This window comes from Rhinoraja longicauda, chromosome 11 (assembly GCF_053455715.1).
Source record: "Rhinoraja longicauda isolate Sanriku21f chromosome 11, sRhiLon1.1, whole genome shotgun sequence".
Classification (NCBI taxonomy): Eukaryota; Metazoa; Chordata; class Chondrichthyes; order Rajiformes; family Arhynchobatidae; genus Rhinoraja; species Rhinoraja longicauda.
The window spans coordinates 42879611-42903059 of record NC_135963.1 but is presented as its reverse complement, the minus strand read 5'-3'; the positions used below and the strand labels follow the sequence as shown (position 1 = coordinate 42903059).

At 39.4% G+C, this 23449-nt stretch overlaps 1 protein-coding gene across 7 annotated transcripts in view; it reads left to right on the top strand.

The window, feature by feature from the left end:
- pde4ba (phosphodiesterase 4B, cAMP-specific a) overlaps positions 1 to 23449 on the top strand; it is a 444556-nt gene that overhangs the window by 402963 nt on the left and 18144 nt on the right. For 6 of the 7 annotated variants that reach the window (XM_078407495.1, XM_078407493.1, XM_078407492.1 and 3 more), the window contains one exon: positions 17333 to 17426. In XM_078407495.1, coding sequence (XP_078263621.1) covers positions 17333 to 17426 — 94 coding nt within the window. Of the gene's footprint in view, positions 1 to 15751; positions 16210 to 17332; positions 17427 to 23449 lie in introns of those variants that run through there. The other variant, XM_078407498.1, reaches the window with a different exon arrangement.

Sequence of the window (23449 nt, the reverse complement as noted above, 5' to 3'; positions counted from 1 at the left end):
CTTTTGTCCAGAGTAGGGGGAATCAAGAACCAGAGGACATAGATTTAAGATGAGGGGTGAAAGATATAATATCTTTACACAAAGGGTATAAAAATTCCACAAAGATTAAACCATCTACATGAAAACATTATCTAAACAATTAATTTAAGTGGTACAGAATTTTGTCATTCATTATTAAATCATATCATTGATACATCTACTGAAAGCCTATCAACCAACATCAAATGTTTCCTCAGGCAATTTTTTTTTTAACATAATCATAAACCAGTTGGCTCTTCCTGCAGACAGCACCATGGTTTTCCAGCGATTCGTGGAAATGATTGTAGCTTCTGCAGCATGTTGTTGTGTTTAGTCTTTGATCTGATTCTTTATTGCTTTGTTGAATTGAATTGAATTGAATTGAATTGAATACATTTTATCAGCCAAGTATGCATACATACAAGGAATTTGCCTTGGTGCTTTGCTTGCAAGTAACAACACAGCATACAGTAAACAATTAAGAATAAAACATAAAATATTAAAACATTAAGAATGAAACTTATCCACTTCTGTGTTAAATTTCCAATGCTGTCTTGATGTTGTGAATTGCGTGGACTTCTAGGTACGGACAAGGTTTCTTGCTGATAACTTTGATAGCCATTATAGTTTCCACTTTGTATCAATTGCAGTCACAATTCCTTTTCTGTCTGAAGCAGTAATATGAGTTACGCTTGTCATTTGGAACATGTGATAAACAAAAGGGAAGAGTCACTTATGAAAATCCAGGTCATGATTGTGAATAATTGTGTTAAACCAAGAGGCAGGTTAGTTATCATAGTCTGTGAGATCCCCATCCAACCTTTCTTCTGATAATGTGTACACATATTCTAGATAAACAGAATTTACTTTATTTGCCAAGCCATTGACACTGTTATTATAAACTTGAGAAAAAAATCTGAAGTATTGTAACAAACCTTCACTGTATTTGAAAATTGGTAAGATATTTAAACAAGTGAAATTGAGCGCAGACAACTCAAAGAGTCATAGAGTCATACAGCCTGGAAACAGGCCCTTTGGCCTAACTTGCCTACACCGACCACATGTCCCATCCACATTCGTCCCACATTCGTCCCACCTGCCTGCATTGGCCTATATCCTCTAAACCCATCCTGTCCATGTACTTGTCTAATTGTTTCTCAAATGTTGCAATAGTCCCTGCCTCAACTTGGTCAGATGTTGACTGGTTGAAGATTAATGACTTTGTTCATTATGGATGTTATTGGCCTGGTCCAGGTATATAGGTTTCTTAGAGCAGAAATTAAAAATAAATTATTTTTCAGAATATTAACAAGTTGTTAAAATTGACCTATCCTGGTTGATCCATTAAATAAATCTTTACGTGTGCTATTGAAGCACCTAATTATTTCTTAAATAACTCCAAATCTACTGCCTCCTCAACCTGGAAACTTGTGTAGGAAAATAACTGCAGATGCTGGTACAAATTGAAGGTATCACAAAATGCTGGAGTAACTCAGTAGGTCAGGCAGCATCTCAGGAGAGAAGGAATGGGTGACGTTTCGGGTCGAGTCCTTTCTTCAGACTGATGTCAGGGGGGCAGGACAGAAAGACAGAGGGAGAACTGGGAAGGGGGAGGGGAAGAGAGGGACAGAGGAACTATCTAAAGTTGGAGAAGTCAATGTTCATACCGCTGGGCTGCAAGCTGCCCAAGCGAAATATGAGGTGCTGTTCCTCCAGTCTTTCCAGGTGAGACAGAGGTTCACCTGCACCTCCTCCAACCTCATCTATTGTATCCACTGCTCTAGATGTCAACTTCTCTAGATCAGCGAGACCAAACGCAGGCTCGGCGATCGTTTCGCTCAACACCTTTGCTCAGTCCGCCTTAACCAACCTGATCTCCCGGTGGCTGAGCACTTCAACTCCCCCTCCCACTCCCAGTCTGACCTTTCTGTCATGGGCCTCCTCCAGTGCCATAGTGAGGCCCACCGGAAATTGGAGGAACAGCACCTCATATTTCGCTTGGGCAGCTTGCAGCCCAGCGGTTTGAACATTGAACAAGGAAGCAGTGAACACATGCCCTAACATTTATCCTATTGAAAAAACAATATCTAATTACCATCATATTGCTGTGTACTTCAACCTGTGCATAAATGTGATGCTTTATTGGATATAATGCAATAGCAACTATACTTCAGTTACTTTAGGATACCCTAAATGGGTCACAAGAGATGCTCTTTCAAAACTCTGCCTTTTTATTTCTAGTTTCACTTTATTTCGTTTGATTTAAACTAAATTCCCAAATTAAATTAGTTTAAATCCTTAATAATCTTGTATATCTTTTATAACATCAACTTGGTCGCCTGCTTTCCTGGCTGCAAGCCGTGTTACCTCTATTTTTCCGCATAAGTTCAACAGTAGAAGCCCAGGATCAGTCATGTTGCTCTTCTCTGTACTTTTTCCAACACTTCAGCATTGTTTTCTCTGGGTGGCCAGAGCCCATCAAAGGAATTTTCTTACTCGACCTCTGCAGTGAGGTCGAGTAAGAAACTTACTGCAATTAGACAGAAACGGTGCAATTAGACAGACCGTGCTGTCAAGTTATTTCCATTGCATTGATCGATACAATTATTTGCATCTCGCAACGTCTCCAAATATCCTTCACATAAGTGGAAATAAAATGTCAGTATGTCAAATAAGTTAAGACAGCCACACAAGAATGCTGTTGAAATAGCTGCAGATGACGTTAGGAATGGGCATGGTGTCTTCATCGGCTCAATGTCTTCAAATACTTACTGTAATGGAGCAATCACAGTGTCAGTAGGAAGTAGATTCTACAGCAGGAGTCCGAGAAAGTAATGATTGAAGTTTATAGTATATAGCTCCCCCTACGGCTTAGTTAGCTTCAGCTGATCAGATAATTTAACATTGTGGGTTGCAGTCCAGTGCATTCGAAGTCTGCATGCATCAACTTAAATTGGATAATACTGTTACCTAAATTGGATATTATTGTTGAATTGAATTGCTGTTGTTCATAAAAAGTGCTTTATGATCATGGTTAAAATGACATTTTACTTCATATTTTGCACATTATGGAATATTGTAAATATTCAATGAATCACATTCTCATTAAATCCAAGGTTGCAACTATTTTTCTTTAATTAGGAAGAAACATATGAATCTTGAAGAATAACTTTATTTAGAAGGCACAGTATCTGAAAATATGGTTATGCATACTTTCCTTTTCTCGACTTATTACTTTGTGAGAAATGACGCACTCAAAAGGACCTTTGACACATAGATTTGATTAAGATATTAAATTCTATTTAAACTGTTACTTACATATTTTGTTTGAAATTTTAATCTTCCTTTGAATTTAATGTAAATTATGTTGAAATGACTTGATCATAATTCTAGTCTGCTTTCGTTCTTTTGCAATTAGCCTTTGATCTCCCTTCTCCATTTTAATTATTATCCTGGAACATAACTTCACAAAATGTGTAGTGAACCAAACCACAACTGTTCAATCTATTAACAAATTGTATCATATTCCGTTATTATAGAATACCATGGATCCAGGAAAGAATATTTAATTATCTGGCAATCTTGCAAGTAGTACTGATTAATTAAAGTAAACCATGCCCACATGTGCCAATTTTTCAGCAAAGATCTTTAGATAATTAAATGACTTGCAGCCCACTCCCCATTTAGAGCTGTTGATATTAACCCCTGTATTGGGTTACCATTGGTGCTAAGGTGAGCTCCTTTAGTCAATCTGCAGTACTTCAAACAATACACATGTCCACTCGTTACGAATTGCAACTGTTCTAAATTTTCCAAAGTTTCTTTGGAAGATTCATAGAATCATAGAAAGAATTGTACATTCAAACTCAGTTATGACGAAGGGAAGGGGAGAGGAAGAATATTTTACTAACTCTGGCAATGTTGCCTACCACTGGTGTGCATAAGGAAGAATAAAGTCAAATATTGAATCGTTTCTCATCAGAGTGCCAGATTGAGCTAGAGACCCTGTTATTTGCTGGAGTGTCACTCTGTTTTAGTCTCTGGCCTTGCAGTCATCTAGGGACACTGAAAAATCCGGAGCCTCTTGAGATTTTTCAATGTCAACAGGCTCATTTGACACTGAAAATCGCCCTACATGAGAACAGCATTTTGTAATTTACTGGTCTACCACAAAAGGTACCACAAATGGTTCAAGTCCCCTCAGGATTCAAGTGTTCAGCTTACATTTGCTGAAATATTACCCAAGGAAATGTTCGCACATTTTGAAGTTGAGAGGTTTAACAAAAATAAGATTCCTATTGATGTCTTCCTACATTCTGGAACCAAGCAAAATGTGGGTATTTGATTTACAATTGCTCGAGATGATTTTTATTGCCTCAGACATTAAATCACAAAGCCATTCATACAGTTATTAGATTGGTCCAGTCTAAGAGCTAAACCAGTTACTGTAATTTTCTTTATACATTTATCACAGTCTAAAGAAAAGACTTATGACTAAAACATTTAGAGTCGTGTTTATTAGTCTTTCTAAGGAAGGACAAATAAATGAATGGTACAATGGCAGAGCTGGGAGAACCTGACAACTCGAGTAACCTCAGATACTGTCTGCTTAGAGTTTACACATTCCCCTGGAGCTCCACTTTACTTCCACATCTCAAAAGGTATGGTTGGTAGGTTAATTGACCACTGTTAGTTGCCCTTAAGTAAAACCCAAACTTCCGAGGTAACTCAGTGGGTCAGGCAGCATCTCTGGAGGGATGGATGGTTGGGACCCTATTTCAGACTATCCCACCTGAAACTTATTTTCCAGCTTTTGCTCCATCTACTACAAGCAGTCTGAAGAAGGGTCCCAAAACGTCGTCTATCCATTCCCTGCACTGATGATGTCTGACCCGCTGAGTGACTCCAGCACTTTGTGTGTTGCTCAAGATTCAAGCATCTGCAGTTCCTTGCATCTCTGTAAATTGCCCTTAGTTGTGTAGGTGAATGGTAGAATCTGGAAGAGAGTTGATGGGAATGTGGAGAAAATAAAATTAGGTGAGTATAAAGATGAGTGCTTGGTCATCAGCCGGAGTGCGTATTTCCAGGTTGTATCTTTCTCTGACTCTATGACTATAAATATCTGGAGCAAAAACGGGAATGCCAGAAAAAACTCATCAGATCAATCAGAATATTCTCTGAGCCCCTCAAATTCTGCCACCATGACAACCGTGTCAGTGTAGAGGAAGCAGAGTAAGTGAAACAGTGCTGGGAAAATCACTCATCGTTAATGAGTTATAAAACAATATCATTATTACACAGTTAAAATGGAGTTGTAGAAGTTTAATAGAAATAAAGGGCTGTTTTGAGATTTGAAGCCTGTGAATCAGGCAAAGATGCTGGGTTCATTGCTGTTTGTAGTTTATATCAACAATTTGGGTTAGAATGTGTGAGGCATGATTAGTAAATTTGCAGATGACACTAAAGTGGCTGGTATTGTAGACAGTGAAAATGGTTATCAAAAATCACAGCAGGATCATTAAGAGCTGGGAGAGTGGACTGAGGAATGACTAATGGAATTTAATGCAGATAATGTGGGTCCCTTGAAGATAGAAGCAGGTGAATTTATTATGGGGAACAAGGAAATGGCAGACGAGTTGAACCGGTACTTTGGATCTGTTTTCACTAAGGGAGATACAAACAATCTCCCAGATGTTCTAGTGGCCAGAGATCCTGGGGTGATGGAGGAACTGAAGGAAATTCACATTAGGCAGGAAATGGTGTTGGGTAGACTGATGGGACTGAAGGTTGATAAATCCCCACGGCCTGATGGTCTGCATCCCAGAGTACTTAAGGAGGTGGCTCTAGAAATCATGGATGCATTAGTGATAATTTTCCAATGTTCTATAGATTCAGGATCGGTTCCTGTGGATTGGAGGGTAGCTAATGTTATCCCACTTTTTAAGAAAGGAGGGAGAGACAAAACAGGAAATTATAGACCAGTTAGTCTGACATCAGTGGTGGGGAAGATGCTGGAGTCAATTATAAAAGAAGAAATTGCGGAGCATTTGGATAGCAGTAACAGGATCGTTCCTAGTCAGCGTGGATTTACGAAGGGGAAATCATGCTTGACTAATCTTCTGGAATTTTTTGAGGATGTAACTAGGAAAATGGACAGGGGAGAGCCGGTGGATGAAGTGTAGCTTGACTTTCAGAAAGCCTTCGACAAGATCCCACATAGGAGATTAGTGGGCAAAATTAGAGCACATGGTATTGGGGGTAGGGTACTGACATGGATAGAAAATTGGCTGGCAGACAGAAAGCAAAGAGTGGGGATAAATGGGTCCCTTTCAGAATGGCAGGCAGTGACTAGTGGGGTACTGCAAGGCTAGGTGCTGGGACCGCAGCTATTTACAATATACATCAATGACTTGGATGAAGGGACGTACAACGAGATCTGGGTGTCCTAGTGCATCAGTCACTGAAAGGAAGCATGCAGGTACAGCAGGCAGTAAAGAAAGCCAATGGAATGTTGGCCTTCATAACAAGAGGAGTTAAGTGTAGGAGCAAAGAGGTCCTTCTGCAGTTGTACAGGGCACTAGTGACACTGCACCTGGAGTACTGTGTGCAGTTTTGGTCTCCAAATTTGAGGAAGGATATTCTTGCTAATGAGGGCGTGCAGCGTAGGTTTACTAGGTTAATTCCCGGAATGGCAGGACTGTCGTATGTTGAAAGACTGGAGCGACTAGGCTTGTATACAGGGCCGTCTAAATGCATGGGCCTGATGGGCACTTGCCCAGGGCCCCACGAGCATAGGGGCCCCATGCTGATCTGTGTATGTTAAGTGACTTGCAATAAATAAATACTACTTTAAAAATGTAGGTTCAATAAGTGCTTTTTTCGCAACATTTTCGGTCCCTAAGTGTTTCTCACAGCGATCTGTAACTGCTTTTCGCAACAATGTAGCACCCTGTCCATCGCTAAGTGCTTTTCGGTAAGTGCTTTTCGCCGGCACGACAGGGGGGGGGCTGGTAGGGAAAGGGGGGTGGGGGAGAGTAACGGTAGGGGCCCCAGTACACTGCTCTGCCCGGGGGCCCATAATGCTGTAAAAACGGCCCTGCTTGTATACACTGAAATTTAGAAGGATGAGAGGGGATCTTATTGAAACATATAAGGTTATTAAGGGGTTGGGCACATTAGAGGCAGGAAACATGTTCCCAATGTTGAGGGAGTCCAGAACCTGGGGCCACGGTTTAAGAATAAGTGGTAGGCCATTTAGAACAGAGATGAGGAAAAACCTTTTCAGTCAGAGAGTTGTAAATCTGTGGAATTTTCTGCCTCAAAAGGCAGTGGAGGCCAATTCTCTGAATGCTTTCAAGAAAGAGCTAGATAGAGCTCTTAAGGATAGCGGAGTCAGGGGGTATGGGGAGAAGGCAGGAACGGGGTACTGATTGAGAATGATCAGCCATGATCACATTGAATGGTGGTGCTAGCTCGAAGGGCCGAATGGCCTACTCCTGCACCTATTGTCTATAAAAGTGAGGTGTTCCATTTTGGGAGTCAAACCGGGGCGGAGGTCGTTGAGGCAGGTAATATAAAAACATGGTCAGCATGAACAGGTGAGGCCAAAGGGCCTGTTTCTATACTGTATGACTCTTTTGACTCTATACATTGTAGTATGTCTATCATCTGTGGGAAAACCCTGTTTTCAAAACACTCTGCTTTGCTGCATTAGAACACCTAAATGACAGGCCACTGTGGTCGCATAGCATACGAACAAGTTATGCCAGACATTTTCTCTGTTCACTGCTGGGTATCACTTAGTTGACAAGACTGATGATTTAAAATATCCTGTCATGAACTTCACAACTTTAAGAAGTTTGCTAAATATTCATGGGGAAAAATTCTGTTGCACTAATTCAAACAAGAATCAAGAACTTTTCCACCGATTTCAGGGCAATATTTAGTATTGAGCCTATGCGACACAAACTGATTATCAGGTAATTATCATTTGTCATTTGTGTGACCTTACAGAGCATGCAGGCACTTCTGCTACAACATGTGTTTCCACGACACAAATTGGATGTAACATGGGTGATAAATTGGAAAACATTTTTTGCATTACGCGGATTTAATTAGTTCTAATGCGATTTTGATTGAGATATCGATAGGCAAAACAAAACAAACTGTCTTTGATTTAAACAGTATAGGGGGAATGTACTTGTTTCAAGGTAATCGCCCTGCAGTAATCAGACACCATTGTCTCTTAAGAACACACCTGCTACTTTAACCACAAGTGGTCATAGAAATTGCCAAGCAATTGTGCCTATTGACATTAAGGATACTCTATTAAACAATAGTTTTATTTATGAGTCTGGAACACTGTCAATTAACTCCCCTTTCCCCCATTGACACAGTTATCTTTATTATTAAATTTTTCATAACATAAGATTTCTTATGTATTTCAACTACCTGTAATTTATTGCCAACATTACAACACCAATTCTTGGGCAGCTTTTCTCTTTTTCTTTAAAAATGTAGAATTTTTAATGAAAAGGCTTCACCAAATAAATATAACTTGCCAAGAGCCAAGATCAGAAATAGGACATTTTATGCATGAGTGATAACAATAAATATATGACATGAAATAAAACTAATGCACATGTGGCATTTGTTGTGATCTATTACCTTAATGATGTATCTGTATTATTGAACTAGCTCATTCAGAGTATGTTACAAGAGTGATTCCTGGATGAATTCATATCCTGAGAAGAACTATTGAGGAAGTTTGACAAATACTCAATGGAGTTTCAAAGAAAGAAATTATGTAATTGAAACAAACATGTTTCCACAAGGAGTTGGCAGTGTGGATGCTGGGAGCTGGTTTCACATGGCTGGAGAGTCCAGAACAATGGGTCTTAGTGTCAGCCATTTTGAACTGAGGTGAGGGGAATTTATCTAAGCTGGATAGTTGTAGATCTTTGTTGAATTTTCTACCTTTGAGTGCTGTGGGTGCTCAAGGCTGAGTTTGATAAATATTTGGGCTCTGAGGAAATTAACACGTTGTGATCAGGCACAGAAGTGGATTTAAATCACCTGACCAGCCGTGGGATTGATGGTCAGATGGCGGATCCTACTGGCCTACGCTATGGCCTATCCTACAGCTCGTTTCATATTTCCAGTTTTCCAATGCTACCTAACAATTGGTATCTGTGGTAGACACAAAATGCTGGACTAACTCAGCGGGTCAGGCAGCATCTCGGGAGAGAAGGAATGGGTGACGTTTCAGGTTGAGACCCTTCTTCAGGTACCTGTGCCCCATTGACTTAGTGTGTCCCAGGTTTGATTGTGGGGTCTGCACAGACTAAATCTCACTCTAGTTGTCAGTAAACATTTGATTTCTAGGGCTGTCACAGATAAGTACACATCAGATGAGTTGCCTGTCCTTGGGAATTACATGTGTTGTTCCACAAGAAATGACGATTGGACTGCAATTGAAATATCTAATCTACCTGGACCTGCTGCCTGATCCCTGATATTTCCCTAGCAGTATCTTGTCAAAGGTTAGTGAAAGCATTAATTGCCAGAAAACTAAGGTGGCTGCAGATATATACATAGAGGATCCCTTAATTTAAGAAAGGACGAAGGGGTTTACATTTTTGTTTAAAAAGAAAGATAGAGGCAGAGGTTCCCGAAAGTCATGGGTTTCCAGCTCTGTGCTTCCCCCCATATCAGTGGTGTTCCTGACAATGATTAAACATGAACAGTGGAGGGGTGGGGAGAGAAAAAGATTTTAAAAGGTTTCATTGGAAATTGAGGGGCAACTTTTTCACACAGAGGGTGGTGGGTATGTGGAATGATCTGCCAGAGGAGGTCGTTGAGACAGGTACTATAACAACATGTAAAAGACATTTGGACAGGTACATGGATAGGAAAGGTTCAGACAGATAGGGGGAAATAGGGCCTGCGGTCATGCTGTATTACTTTATAACTGTGACTTGCAAAATTATAAAAACCCTGAATATAAGCACCATAGTAATTTTTAATCAGAACTCAAAACATCATGTTCGTTGCCAAATGTGCTTGAGCCCTGTTACCTAATGAGATTAAAAAAAGCTCCCCGCTAAATTGTAAAGGGTTCAGAAGAGATTTACCAGGATTTTACATGGGTTTGCGGGATTGATTGACAGAGAGAGGTTGGGTGGGCTGAGACTTTTTTCTTTGGAGCGTAGGAGGTTGAGGGGTTGAGAGGTATGAGATCATGAGAGTTATTGAGAGGTATAAGATCATGAGGAGCATTGGTAAAGTAAATGATTAGTCTTTTTTCCCAGAGTAGCGCATTCTGAAACTTGAAAGCATTGGTTTAAGGTGAAAAGGGAGAGATTTAAGAGGGACCTCAGGGACAATCTTTTCACTCAGGGGATGGCCCATATCTAGAATGAGCTGCCAGAGGAAGCAGATACAATTATGACGTTCAAAAGATGTTTGAATGAATATGTGCATAGGAAAGGTTTAGAGATTTTGGGCCAAATACAGGTAAATGGGACTAGCCCAGTATGCCAACATGGTCAGCATGGCAAGGCAGGCAGAAGGACCTGCTTAGCTCTACGACTTTTATACGAGTGTACCACCAGGGGGCAATTATTGAGGCTGCATGGCACCCTGCAGTCCGTGGACACCGGATTATGGATGTCTTTTTAAAGCAAGTGGGAGCCTCAGATGAAAGTAATGGGAGATTGAAGATGTCCACGCCAGCCAGTTGGTCCCCGCTGGTTTTGAGAATGGAGCCAGCTACGCCATCAGAGCCAGATGCTTTCTGACGGTACACCCCCGAGAATGATCTTCTAATGTCAGCCTCAGAGATCACAAGGTCATCAGGGACTGTGGGGACCTGTGAAGGTACATCATTGTTGTCCCATTGTCAGCAAGCATAGAACGTATCAAGCTGTTACTTAAGCTACTTGGTTTTATCTGGTATGAAGTGATGGCATCCAGGATCTGCCACTGAGGCTAAATGTCCAGTTTAGTCCAGAAGTGCCTCTTTTATTCTTGATGGCCTTCTAGAGGTCATACCTGGACTTGTTGTACGAGTCTGGATCGCCTGACCTGATAGCCGCAGATCTGATCCTCATTAGATTGTAGGTATAGATTTCAGTACAGGCAAAGAATGCTGTTCGTATTGGTTCTTAAGATATCCAAAATATGTGCAAAATTTCTCTAATCTCAGTTAATTCAGTCTTCAATTGCTTTATTGTTTGAAGTTGTGCGAACGAGTTTCTACCCTGGATCGTTTTCTCTTCTTTGCTCTTACAATGCAAAAGTAATTATCCCTGTTCTCCCCCTCTTCCCCATCCCTATTTGAACTTCAACGATCAACTCCATTTTTTTTGTTTCTTCCCATAGGAACGGCATATTTTATTAATGTTTTTCTTTCTTTTCACACATTAATCCAAACAAAGCTCTTTTTCTTTTAATCTCGCAAATGTAGAAAATCTGGGTTTTATTGGCTGAAAAGTGCTTTAAAGATTTTTGTTTGCCCCATCTTAAAAAGAACTCGAGCTTTGATAATTGACCTAATCATTTGTGTGATCCAGGTCATGTTTGACATATTCTACTTGCCAAATGTTGGATGGGAACTGCCAAACAGAAACTTTCATTTTATGGTGCCTTTAACCTAGAAAAGCTTCATGGTGCTGAACAATTGTGCTTTCAAGATGTCAATTTGTACCATATCCCTTTCACCTTTCCCTTCTGTGTTTACTGACCAGCAGTGATTTCCAGTAAAGCAGCACCTCAGTTTTAATGTTTTCATATTTGTTTCCAAATCTGGTTGCTGCCTTGCCCGTTTCCATAATCGCCCCCCACTACTATAATTCCCTGAGTTGTGGGTACAGTTCCAATTCTGGCTTTCCCAATTTCAAGCTCTCTATGACTGGCAGCTGCACCTTTTTATCTGTTTCGATATTCATCGAAACTTTCTGTCCTGGCTAGACCTTCGGTCATCTATTCCAGTCTCCATATTGGACTTGGTGGTAAAGTTTGTTGTTTATGTTCATGTTATATAAATTGGACGTTGCATGATTATGGACATATTGCAAAAACAATTATTTTGAAAATATTACGTAAAAATGAAATGCTTTCCATAATAAAACAAATTCTATATAGAAGCAGCAAAAAGCAAAAAAATAGAGAAAAGTATCAAAATGCCTCAGTGAAAATGAAATATTCAGAAGTTGAATTATATGGCTTCTGTGCTGATTTTACCAGTATACCTCATTAGCGTCATCTGTTTTCAAGTCCAGCCACGTGTGTGTTTAACCTTTATATAAGAAGGAAGATCATTACAGCAATGAAATATTATTGAAACTAAAATGGCAAGTCTTGGAAATTGAACGAGGTAGCATCAAAGACTTTCCATATCAGATACTTTTGAAATTACCACCGGCCATACATAATTTGTATGTTGTGTTAACCAGCTATTGATTAACCTGCTATTGGTTAACCAACTATTATTTGGTGCCTCTCAAATGGACTGTGCTTTTAAGAGAAACCAACCTCTTATCAGCACCGTAGAGATGGGATAAATGTGCTGGCAATAAAAGACTTAAAAGATCACTACATACAGGTGAAGGGAAATAACACTGCAGCAATTATTCTGGGCTTTTCTGTACTTTGAGAGGGATCCACAGAGATGAAACAATATAGAGCATTTTTTTCTGCCAATGCATCATTGTAATGAATTATTCAGTGATAATTCAGCTGAGCTGAATTAGATTGCAGCCAAGTATTATCCAGTGATTCCTACTAAAAATTGCAGTCTTTAGATGAGGACAAGATGGAGCATTTCTGTGTTTCCCTCTGGAATCAAACAGATTGTTGATCTTCATTGTCCAGCTTCAACGTGAAGAAAGACTGTTCAGCTGCTATATCTTTTAGATCTCTGTTGACGGGGAGGCTATGTTGCTAAAAAAGGAATGCAGTGGTCTCATTATAATCATAATTGTGAGGGGATCATTGAAAAATATAAAACTGTTCATTCATACCTGTGGAGGCTCATTTAGTGCATGTCAGAACAGTGTTTCCCATACCTGTGAAACATTTAGCTATTGATTCTTAGGATGTGGATTTTGCTGGCATTTATTATTCACCCTGATTGCCCTTAATGGTATTTGAAGGGAGTGGAGAGCATCAACCACGTTGGTGGATTTTGAATCACATATAGTGCAGCCGTGAGTTCAAGAGGTTTTGTCACCTGAAGGACATCAGTTTATTCAGGACCTTTCTGTTCTGGGCCTCCTCCACTGTCAGAGTGAGGCCACAAACAAATTGGAGAAACAGCACCTCAAATTTTACTTGGGCAGCTTACAACCCAGTTGTATGAATATTTATTTCTCTCATTTCAAGTAACCCTTGCATTCCCTCTCTCTCCGCCCCTCCCCCATCCTCGTACTGCTAATTCCACTGTTTACATCCATATATTCCTTCAATATCACCTCTTCCACAACAAAAAATGGACCATTGTGGGCTCCACCTTGCCTTAGCCATCAATGCCGGCTCTGATTTGTTCTAAACCTTTTCATATCTCTAGTTTCCTTCCCCCTCGTCTCTCAGTCTGAAGAAAGGTCTCGACCCGAAACGTCACCTGTTCCTTTTCTCCAGAGATGCTGCCTGACCCGCTGAATTACTCCAGCATTTTGTGTCTATCTTGGACATATGGGATTTTAATTACAATCTGATTGTTCCACAACAATAATTATTGAGGACAGCATTTTATAACAGATTCAATTAATTACTTGAATTGAAATTCCCCAGTTGCCACTGTAGGATTAGAATTTACATCTCTGGATCAACTGTCGAGGAGTGTGGATGGCTGTTCAATAATTTAACCATATGTAGCCAGGCCCATACATCCTTATTTAAACCTAAATGCAAACAAGCCGACCTCTGGACAAGAGATCAGTATTGTTCACATTCGCTAATGCAATTTGCATTTGATGCTTCACAGAAGCCCCCAGTACTAATGTACTACAATAGAACCTCAACATATGCATGAATATGTGGCAAAATTGTCTGACATTGTTGTTGAGTATTCTTAAAATGTATTGTGGTAACCGTGACTCTGATAAACCTCTTACTTCCATATTGGTCTCCTAAGTTAAAATCAGAATCTCAAATATAAATTTTCTAATATTTATTTTGTAATAAATTTGCTGCACTATCAAATTGAAGGACTCAAAATGCAATGAAAACAGTCTAATTAGAAATATGTAGCCTTAAGTTAGCTTTCCCAGATGGTTGCGTTAGGGCGGTGATGCTGAATTTATGAAAAAGAGAAAGCAACCAAACGGTCGTCACTCACGATCATTATCAGGTGATCCTTTGCAAAAAAGCATCACGTGGATGCTGCATGAGGGATCTCCTTCACGTTTGATGCAGCGCACAATCGAATAGACTGCTTGTTTCATTGTTTGGGCTCATAGAAAGCAAAGGAGAGCAGAACATTTAAAGAGATCTCAAGTATAATTGTCACTTTGTATTTCAATACAAACTATAGCAAATTTAATGGTAAAACCACAATTTTTAAAAAACAATAAGGTGCAATGTGTATGATCATAGGACATTTTGGAGAGGGTAATGAATCCAAATTGATTGATATGATCATCACTGTTGCATCTTGATATGAATGGCTGACATAGTGGCAAAGACAAGTATATCATCGTGCAAAATAGATTAGAATCTGGGCAATCATTGACAATGTAACAAATAGGGGGAACTCTGAAAGTAAACTAGTGGGTGGCATAGTGTATAGTGGCAGCTATAGAGCTCTTTGTTTAATTACAGTAGTGGTGCCACTTGAACTTTCTCAGGATTCTCTGGGGCTGTGGATGTAGCTGCCCTCCCATGTTTTAATGCTCCGTGAGCAGTGCAGAGAAACCAAAGTGATGTCACTGCAGCTGAGCTGAAAGCCAATCAGACACAGAGTGAATGGTATTTCTATGCAGGCACTGTGCTTCATCGAGGATTTAAAGGAGAACTATTGTGGGGGAGTGCATATTACTGCACCAGAGAATAGACCAGCTTTCAATATTCATCATTTCATAGGTTTCTTTATTACTGAGGCTTTCTCCATTGTCTAACGAATGCAATTTCTCTGTAGATTGTTTAATAAAAACCTTGCAAAAGATTGAAATCTGCATTTATAATTAGGAATATCCATCTGCTTGTTCTCAGTAAGCTGCAGCTGATTTATTAGGTTGCTATGCATTGTAAACTACTGCACTTTATGAGTAATTACAAATAATATCAGTTAAAATCTGCACAAATGCATATAGCAGCAAATAGCATGATAGTGTACTTATTTCTGTGAAAAAAAAAAATCTATATTTTAATAACTTTCCAGACATCTGTGCATGTAAACCTGAATTTAATCTGTGTGTCAGCAGAGAAATCTAAACCTCAGAGAAACCCCCTAATTTTTACTGCAAATCAATAGGATTGAAATTCTCCTTATTTTGTGCAATTGAGAAGATTGGTTTTGGTCATTATCTTGGACTACTACGATTCTATTAGATTGTCATTATGTTGAAAAGTAGCTGACAGTAATGTAGGCTGGTGCTAAAATCAGATTCTATTCTCTACTGAAACGGGAACAATATCTGCATTTACTTTGCATAAATAAGACAGTTGATTTACATAAGATTAACATTGGGCAACCTCCATGTTCTGTTATTTCCTATATTATGCTCTAACGATCTAGATTCCGCAATCTTGCAGACAAAAGACTTTTTGCCTCTTTGTACTGACATTAATATGAAGTAACAACCCCTCCTCACTCCCTCTAGCGAATAGACCAAAGCTATTCATAATTCATAAGTGCTGTGAAGTGCACACACTTGTATGGTTTCAGTTCCATGTGACCCCTGATTTCATTATCTCAATTCTGTCAGTGCAAATGCGCAGACACTATCTTTCTCAGGATCTATTGCATGCACTGGATTTTCCTAGGCAGTGAAAGAAAAAACAGATTTTTGGGAACAAATATTCTTCAACCATTTAAGCTGCTAATAAAACATTGTGGCCATTACTATTGAAACTTTTCGTGTGGAATTGCCCAGCTACATTACTTATTTTGTACACGGCTATTGTTGAATCTGTTGAGCCAAAATGCCTGAAGCAAATTATTTACTGTCTGTTTCTTGGGGTTATATCAAGGTGAGTAGATTTATTAAAACATTATGTATTTTTGAAATGTCTATTTTAGTGTTAGAAATAGAGCTCTAATGTAAGATGCTGAAACCATTGAATTACAGTAGTTTATTCCATATTGGCAGTATGCTTATCTTACTATTTTAATTTTAAACGAATATCAATAAAGTTGGTAAGGCTGAATTAAAATGTTGCATTTTATGAACAAAGGGAAATAAAAGAAACACGCAGAAAGAGACTGATCAGGAAATTCCAGAAATCACATTATCTATATAAAAGTTTTTTTAATGCATTTTACAATTTGTACAAGCTGTGAAGTGAAGGAAAGATAAAAATGTTCAAAGATGCAGTATATTTTTTAATAATATTTAGCACTTTGGGCAACAAGGTATCTGCTTCAAATCCTTTTGTGAGACATATATCGCTGATGTCCATAATTTTTGTACAAATATCTGTGTAAAATGTCAAATTAAAGAACAAAAGAATATTAGGCTGCTATCAGATTCAGCAAAAAAAAAAAAAACATGTTTGTGCTAAATTTATTGTTGCAAACCTCAAATCAAAATCAACCCAGCTATCTGGGTGTGGAAATTATAAAATTGTACTGTTGTACAGTCTGTAGATTATTTCAAAAATTTAAATACACACTTTTTACCAACTAGGTTAAATAAATTCCAAAGATACGACAAAATTGTTTTCCTGTATTGGCAGTCTTCGAACTAATTCATTACCATGTAACTACATGATTACAATATTATTGCATATTGTGTAAGTAAATATTATTGTGCTCAAGTCAAATATCACTTAATCCACTCTAAGCTACTCTATATCCCTTATTAATATTTAACATTTGGAAGACTTGTTATCTGTGAACAAGTGCTAAATTGAGAGCAATGGACCAATTTTAAATGCATTTTAGAATCTCAGATCCACTGCCTGTTAAGTAACCGGTTTTATATTGAGCTTAATTAAGCAGTTAATGCAATTTGTGCCAATAAATGTGAAGATTCATGGTTCCTTCCACTCTTGATTAATGCCCAAATTGATCAAATTATCTGATTCAAAAGTGATATTGAAATGGTTGATAAGAATAGTTGATGCTGATTCCTTTGTTTGCCTCTTCCAACAGTTCAAACGAATGCTGAACCGTGAGCTCAGCCACCTCTCAGAAATGAGTCGCTCAGGCAACCAAGTATCCGAGTTCATTTCCAACACCTTTTTGGGTGAGTCTGCAAAGTCACCTTCCACTTGCATGTCACAAAACCAAAGCAATCAACATTTAAGACTTATTTTTAAAATATCTATCATAATCTGAAATTACTCTTCATTACTGCACCATTAAAAAGATATCTTCTGATGCAGTATCCATTCCCGACATTTCCATGTTTTGTTAAGATGTGCACTTTATTATACACGGCTAACTACAAATTTCTACTAGCCTTTTCCAAAAATATTTTTTGTGATCCAGGCAAATAAGCATTGGCTACATCGTTACTCTCACCATTACTTGTTGAATTAGTAATTGCCACCTCCACAGCTCAGATGTGTCCAAAAAATATTTGCTAAAGAAGAACATGAAGGTCTAGATTTTGGAGGTTTAGGAACAATAGGAAACCATGTTGTTTCTTAACTGTTTCTTAAATGCAAAATCTAATATATAATAATCAGAAATTGGGCAATTCTCTATCAGGAGCAAATATCACCAAAAATATTTTCTTTAGAATATCTGTACATTCTACAGATTATTAATTTTATTTTTCATATATTTCCTTCTAAACCTTTGCAAATTGTCATGCTGAGTTTATGTACAGGCAATTTTCTACCACTTCCCACTCATAGCATTTATAATGTTAGATTTCTATATAGATACCTTGTTGGTAACATGACAGTGTGAACATTACAGCTAATAGAATGGAAACCAGGACCCATGGATGGGAATCTGCTCTGACATTTAACAGCAAAGTTGATAAGAACTTTGTTCTTAACAAAATTGAAAGGATGACCAAAACTGAACACAATCCTCTAAATGTGGCCTCAGCACTGTCTTGTGCAACTGTAACATGCCCTCCCATCTTCCATACTCTGTATTCTGACTAATAAAGGCCAATGTGCTGAAAGCCGCCTTAACCGTCCTAACTATTATCTGTGACACCACTTTCAAGGAACTATGTACCTGATCTCCTGGATCCCTCTGATCTACAACATTCCTCAGACCCCTATCATTCACTGTGTGGGTCCTGCCCTGGTTAGATTTCTCAAAATGCAACACCTTGCACTTCTCTGTATTAAACTCTATCAACCATTCCTCAGCTCACCTGCCTAACCGATCAAGATCCCTTGTATCGTTATCCAAACGTGTTCCCTATTAGGTATGGGATACTTGATTGGCATCCGGGGTATTTACAGGATTTGCTTGTGATTTCAGCATATGTTCTTTTGCTGTTTCACATCATTTATCGTTGTGAAGTGATTTGCTTGGCAGACTAGTGGAAACAGTTCAATTTCCATATAATCTCAGTGAAAAATGTGAACTGACTTGAGTATGTATCTTCCTTTTAATTGTTCAGCTTTTTTTTCAAAGCCCCATCAAATGCTCCCTGGAGCTTTATTTTTATGCCACTGTTGACCAATGTGAAATCAATTAATTAGTTTTAATTGTCTCAATTTTCACCAAGGTCTGATATTGATTTATTGTGTGTCATTTCACTCTTTGACACAATTAATCACAGAATAAATCTTTTTATGGTTCAGTTGGTAAAGGTTTTCCCTCACTTGACGATTCACTCAGTACAGCCATCCTTCAAACAAATCACCAATGTTTCTAAAACAGTAATTGTAGTGAGTCAGGTTAGTGGATCTCTGCGTGGAATCCATAAATTCATAACTTCTTGGAGCAGAATTAGGCCATTTGGCCCACCAAGTCTATTCAGCCTTTCAATCATGGCTGATCTATCTCTCCCTCTCAACCCCATTCTCCTGCCTTCACCCCATAACCCCTGACACCTTTACCAATCAAGAATCTATCAATCCCCACTTTAAAAATAGCCATGGACTTGACCTGCACAGCCATTTATGGTAATGAATTCCACAGATTCACCACCCTTTGACTAAGGTAATTCCTTCTCATCTCCTTTCTAAAGGTACGTCCTTTTATTCTGAGGCTATGGCCTCGGGTCCTAGTGGAAACATCCCCTCCACATTCACTCTATCCAGGCCTTTCACTATTTGGTCAGTTTCAATGAGGTCCCCCCCTTATCCTTCTAAACTCCAGTGAGTACAGGCCCAGTGTCTTCAAACACTCATCATATGTTAACCAACATGTTAACCAACAGATGTTAATCCAGCAGCATGGCATAAATTTGCTGAGACCCTTCTGCATTTAGGCAGGGGTATTTGCTCAAGTTAGATACAGCACAATATCTTTAGTCATCCCAACGAAGACTTTATGGATGTGAAGGAACAGCATTAAAAAAAATGCTGCATTTTAAAATTATTTAACTGATGTTCGAAAATAATTGAGTAACTGTTCGAACTGCCTTCTTTTTAATAATTTTAAATGTTTCTGAACATCATAGAGATGAGGCAGCTTTGGAAAAGCTTGGCAAAGTTGACAGAAATAGTGTTTTAAGCAAAGCTTCTTCGAACCTACTTGCGTACTTTGATTATATTGTACATTCCTTGTGCTTTACGAGGGCCTCGGTGATCTGTTCACGGGCACTCAGTAACATTCTGCTTGTGGTGTTGTAGAATGATGTAATAGCATTAGGAGAAGTACAAAGGAGATTTAAGGATATTTCCAGAACTAATAAATTTTAAGATGAGATTGATTGGGTAGGCTGGGGTCTGAGCAAAGTGCATAAAACTGAGGGAAATCTTGAAAGTGTGAGCAGGGATGTTCAGAAAAAGCAACTAGGGATCATGTATTTAAGATAACTGGTTAAAGAGAGTTTAGGAAAAAAATAGTTTCACCCAAAAGGTAGTAGGGTCTAGAAGTCTTCCTGGTGCATTCAGCAGCAGTTATTACATTTTTTAATGTGTACGTGTAAGTGTTCTAGTCTAAAGGCCAATGGGCAAAGTGTGATAGCCTCACACTTTCTGGCCAGCCCTTTCTTTTAAATAATACATATCCCTTCTGTACAATGGGACAGACCACACCCCATAACTTGAAATTAAAAGACAGAAAATTCCTGAAATACTCAACATCCAGAGAGAGAAATGTTTCAGATCAAAGCCCTCTCATCGAAAGTAAAAGTTAGAAAACAGACAAGTCTTAATGCAGAGAAGTGGGAGGGTGACCAACCTCAAGAATTTTGTTTTTATTTCGAATTTCTAGTATCTGCAATTTTCTCTGTTTTTTTAATTTTCCAAGCCTTTTATCCCTGCCAGTAAAACTAATGCAATCTAGCCCAGATGATGTATATTTTATCAGATACATCTCTCAAAGGAGTGACAGATGAAACACCTTTGTTCTATCTCCATCATTGTTTCCATGGAAAACAGGATTTGATGGAGTCTCATTTCTCATCTTTGAAATTCAAATAACTGGCCCTTTGTGTCTTCTGTCAAAGGAACTTTGCATTTGAAGTTTTTTTGAGTTCTCATCATTCCTCAAGCATCACTCAGTTGCAGCTTGTTAATGTATCTTGTGGGAATGACTTTCCTTCTTTGCCCTCCAGTTTTAGACAATAGACAATAGACAATAGACAATAGGTGCAGGAGTAGGCCATTCAGCCCTTCGAGCCAGCACCGCCATTCAATGCGATCATGGCTGATCACTCTCAATCAGTACCCCGTTCCTGCCTTCTCCCCATACCCCCTCACTCCGCTATCCTTAAGAGCTCTATCCAGCTCTCTCTTGAAAGCATCCAACGAACTGGCCTCCACTGCCTTCTGAGGCAGAGAATTCCACACCTTCACCACCCTCTGACTGAAAAAGTTCTTCCTCATCTCCGTTCTAAATGGCCTACCCCTTATTCTCAAACTGTGGCCCCTTGTTCTGGACTCCCCCAACATTGGGAACATGTTATCTGCCTCTAATGTGTCCAATCCCCTAATTATCTTATATGTTTCAATAAGATCCCCCCTCATCCTTCTAAATTCCAGTGTATACAAGCCCAATCGCTCCAGCCTTTCAACATACGACAGTCCCGCCATTCCGGGAATTAACCTAGTGAACCTACGCTGCACGCCCTCCATAGCAAGAATATCCTTCCTCAAATTTGGAGACCAAAACTGCACACAGTACTCCAGGTGCGGTCTCACCAGGGCCCGGTACAACTGTAGAAGGACCTCTTTGCTCCTATACTCAACTCCTCTTGTTACGAAGGCCAACATTCCATTGGCTTTCTTCACTGCCTGCTGAACCTGCATGCTTCCTTTCATTGACTGATGCACTAGGACACCCAGATCTCGTTGAACTCCCCCATCTCTCCTGAAGGGCAAGCCTTGGAATATCCCTGACTATGCAACGTCTGCTTACCAAGTACTGATTGTTATAGTTCTGTTGTAATGCAGTCTGATTGAGGATCTGTGACTGCTCATTGAAAATATGACAGAGTGCTGTTGAGACAGTGTCATTGACCTTTCTGCAGCTGCTCACCAGCAGCACCCAATTTGTCAAGGAAATCTTTGAATGGGGAAACCCTTCACTGATAGTACAGACTAAACAACATCCACTAATGTCACTTTGATAAGATGCTTGTGAATAATGCCTCTGTGATGTGCTGCTTCGTTGCAACCAGATTCAGCTTAATTGCTTTCTTTTACAAGGGTCTTTAATTAAATCGGGTGGGTTGAGCAAGAGACTCTGGGAACTGTGGTGCATAAATTATCCTGGTTGATTAAACCTCTTATTACCCAAAGAATATAATGATCTATCATCTTAATAATTGAAGACAAACTATGGTGGGATGTCGCCAGTTCAATGTGACTGAAGAGAAACTTAGGCTCTGGTGCTGAATGCAAAATGCACATAGTCTTAATGGAGGCAATGGGATTGTAGGATTTAATATGTAACGATCAAAAAAAACACTTTGAAAATACCATCAGAAGGGACAATAGACAATAGACAATAGGTGCAGTAGTAGGCCATTCGTCCCTTCGAGCCAGCACCGCCATTCAATGTTATCGTGGCTGATCATTCACAATCAGTACCCTGTTCCTGCTTTCTCCCCATACCCCCTGACTCTGCTATCATTAAGAGCTCTATCTAGCTCTCTCTTGAAAGCATCCAGAGAATTGGCCTCCACTGCCTTCTGAGGCAGAGAATTCCACAGATTTACAACTCTCTGACTGAAAATGTTTTTCCTCATCTCCGTTCTAAATGGCCTATCCCTTATTCTTAAACTGTGGTCCCTGGTTCTGGACCCCCCCAACATTGGGAACATGTTTCCTGCCTCTAATGTGTCCAATCCCTTTATAATCTTATATATTTCAATAAGATCCCCTCTCATCCTTCTAAATTCCAGTGTATACAAGCCTAGTCGCTCTAGTCTTTCAACATACAACAGTCCCGCCATTCCGGGAATTAACCTAGTGAACCTACGCTGCACGCCCTCAATAGCAAGACTATCCTTCCTTAAATTTGGAGACCAAAACTGCACACAGTACTCCAGGTGCGGTCTCACTAGGGCCCTGTACAACTGCAGAAGGACCTCTTTGCTCCTATACTCAACTCCTCTTGTCATAAAGGCCAACATGCCATTAGCTTTCTTCACTGCCTGCTGTACCTGCATGCTAAGTTTAAGTGACTGATGAACAAGGACAACCAGATCTCTTTGTACTTCCCCATTTCCTAACTTGCCACCATTCAGATAATAATCTGCCTTCCTGTTCTTTCCACCAAAGTGGATAACCTCACACTTATCCACATTAAACTGCATCTGCCATGCATCCGCCCACTCATACAACCTGTCCAAGTCACCCTGCATCCTCATAGCATCCTCCTCACAGTTCACACTGCCACCCAACTTTGTGTCATCCGCAAATTTGCTAATGTTACTTTTAATCCCTTCATCCAAGTCATTAATGTATATTGTAAATAGCTGTGGTCCCAGCACCGAGCCTTGCGGTACCCCACTAGTCACTGCCTGTCATTCTGAAAGGGACCTGTTAATCCTTACTCTTTGTTTCCTGTCTGCCAACCAAGAGGTTCCTGATAATTAATATATCAGCGGCCATTTCGGGTACTCAGGGCACCATTGTGAATGTTAATGAACTTTGAGACTTTTATGCTATTTCCCTTTAC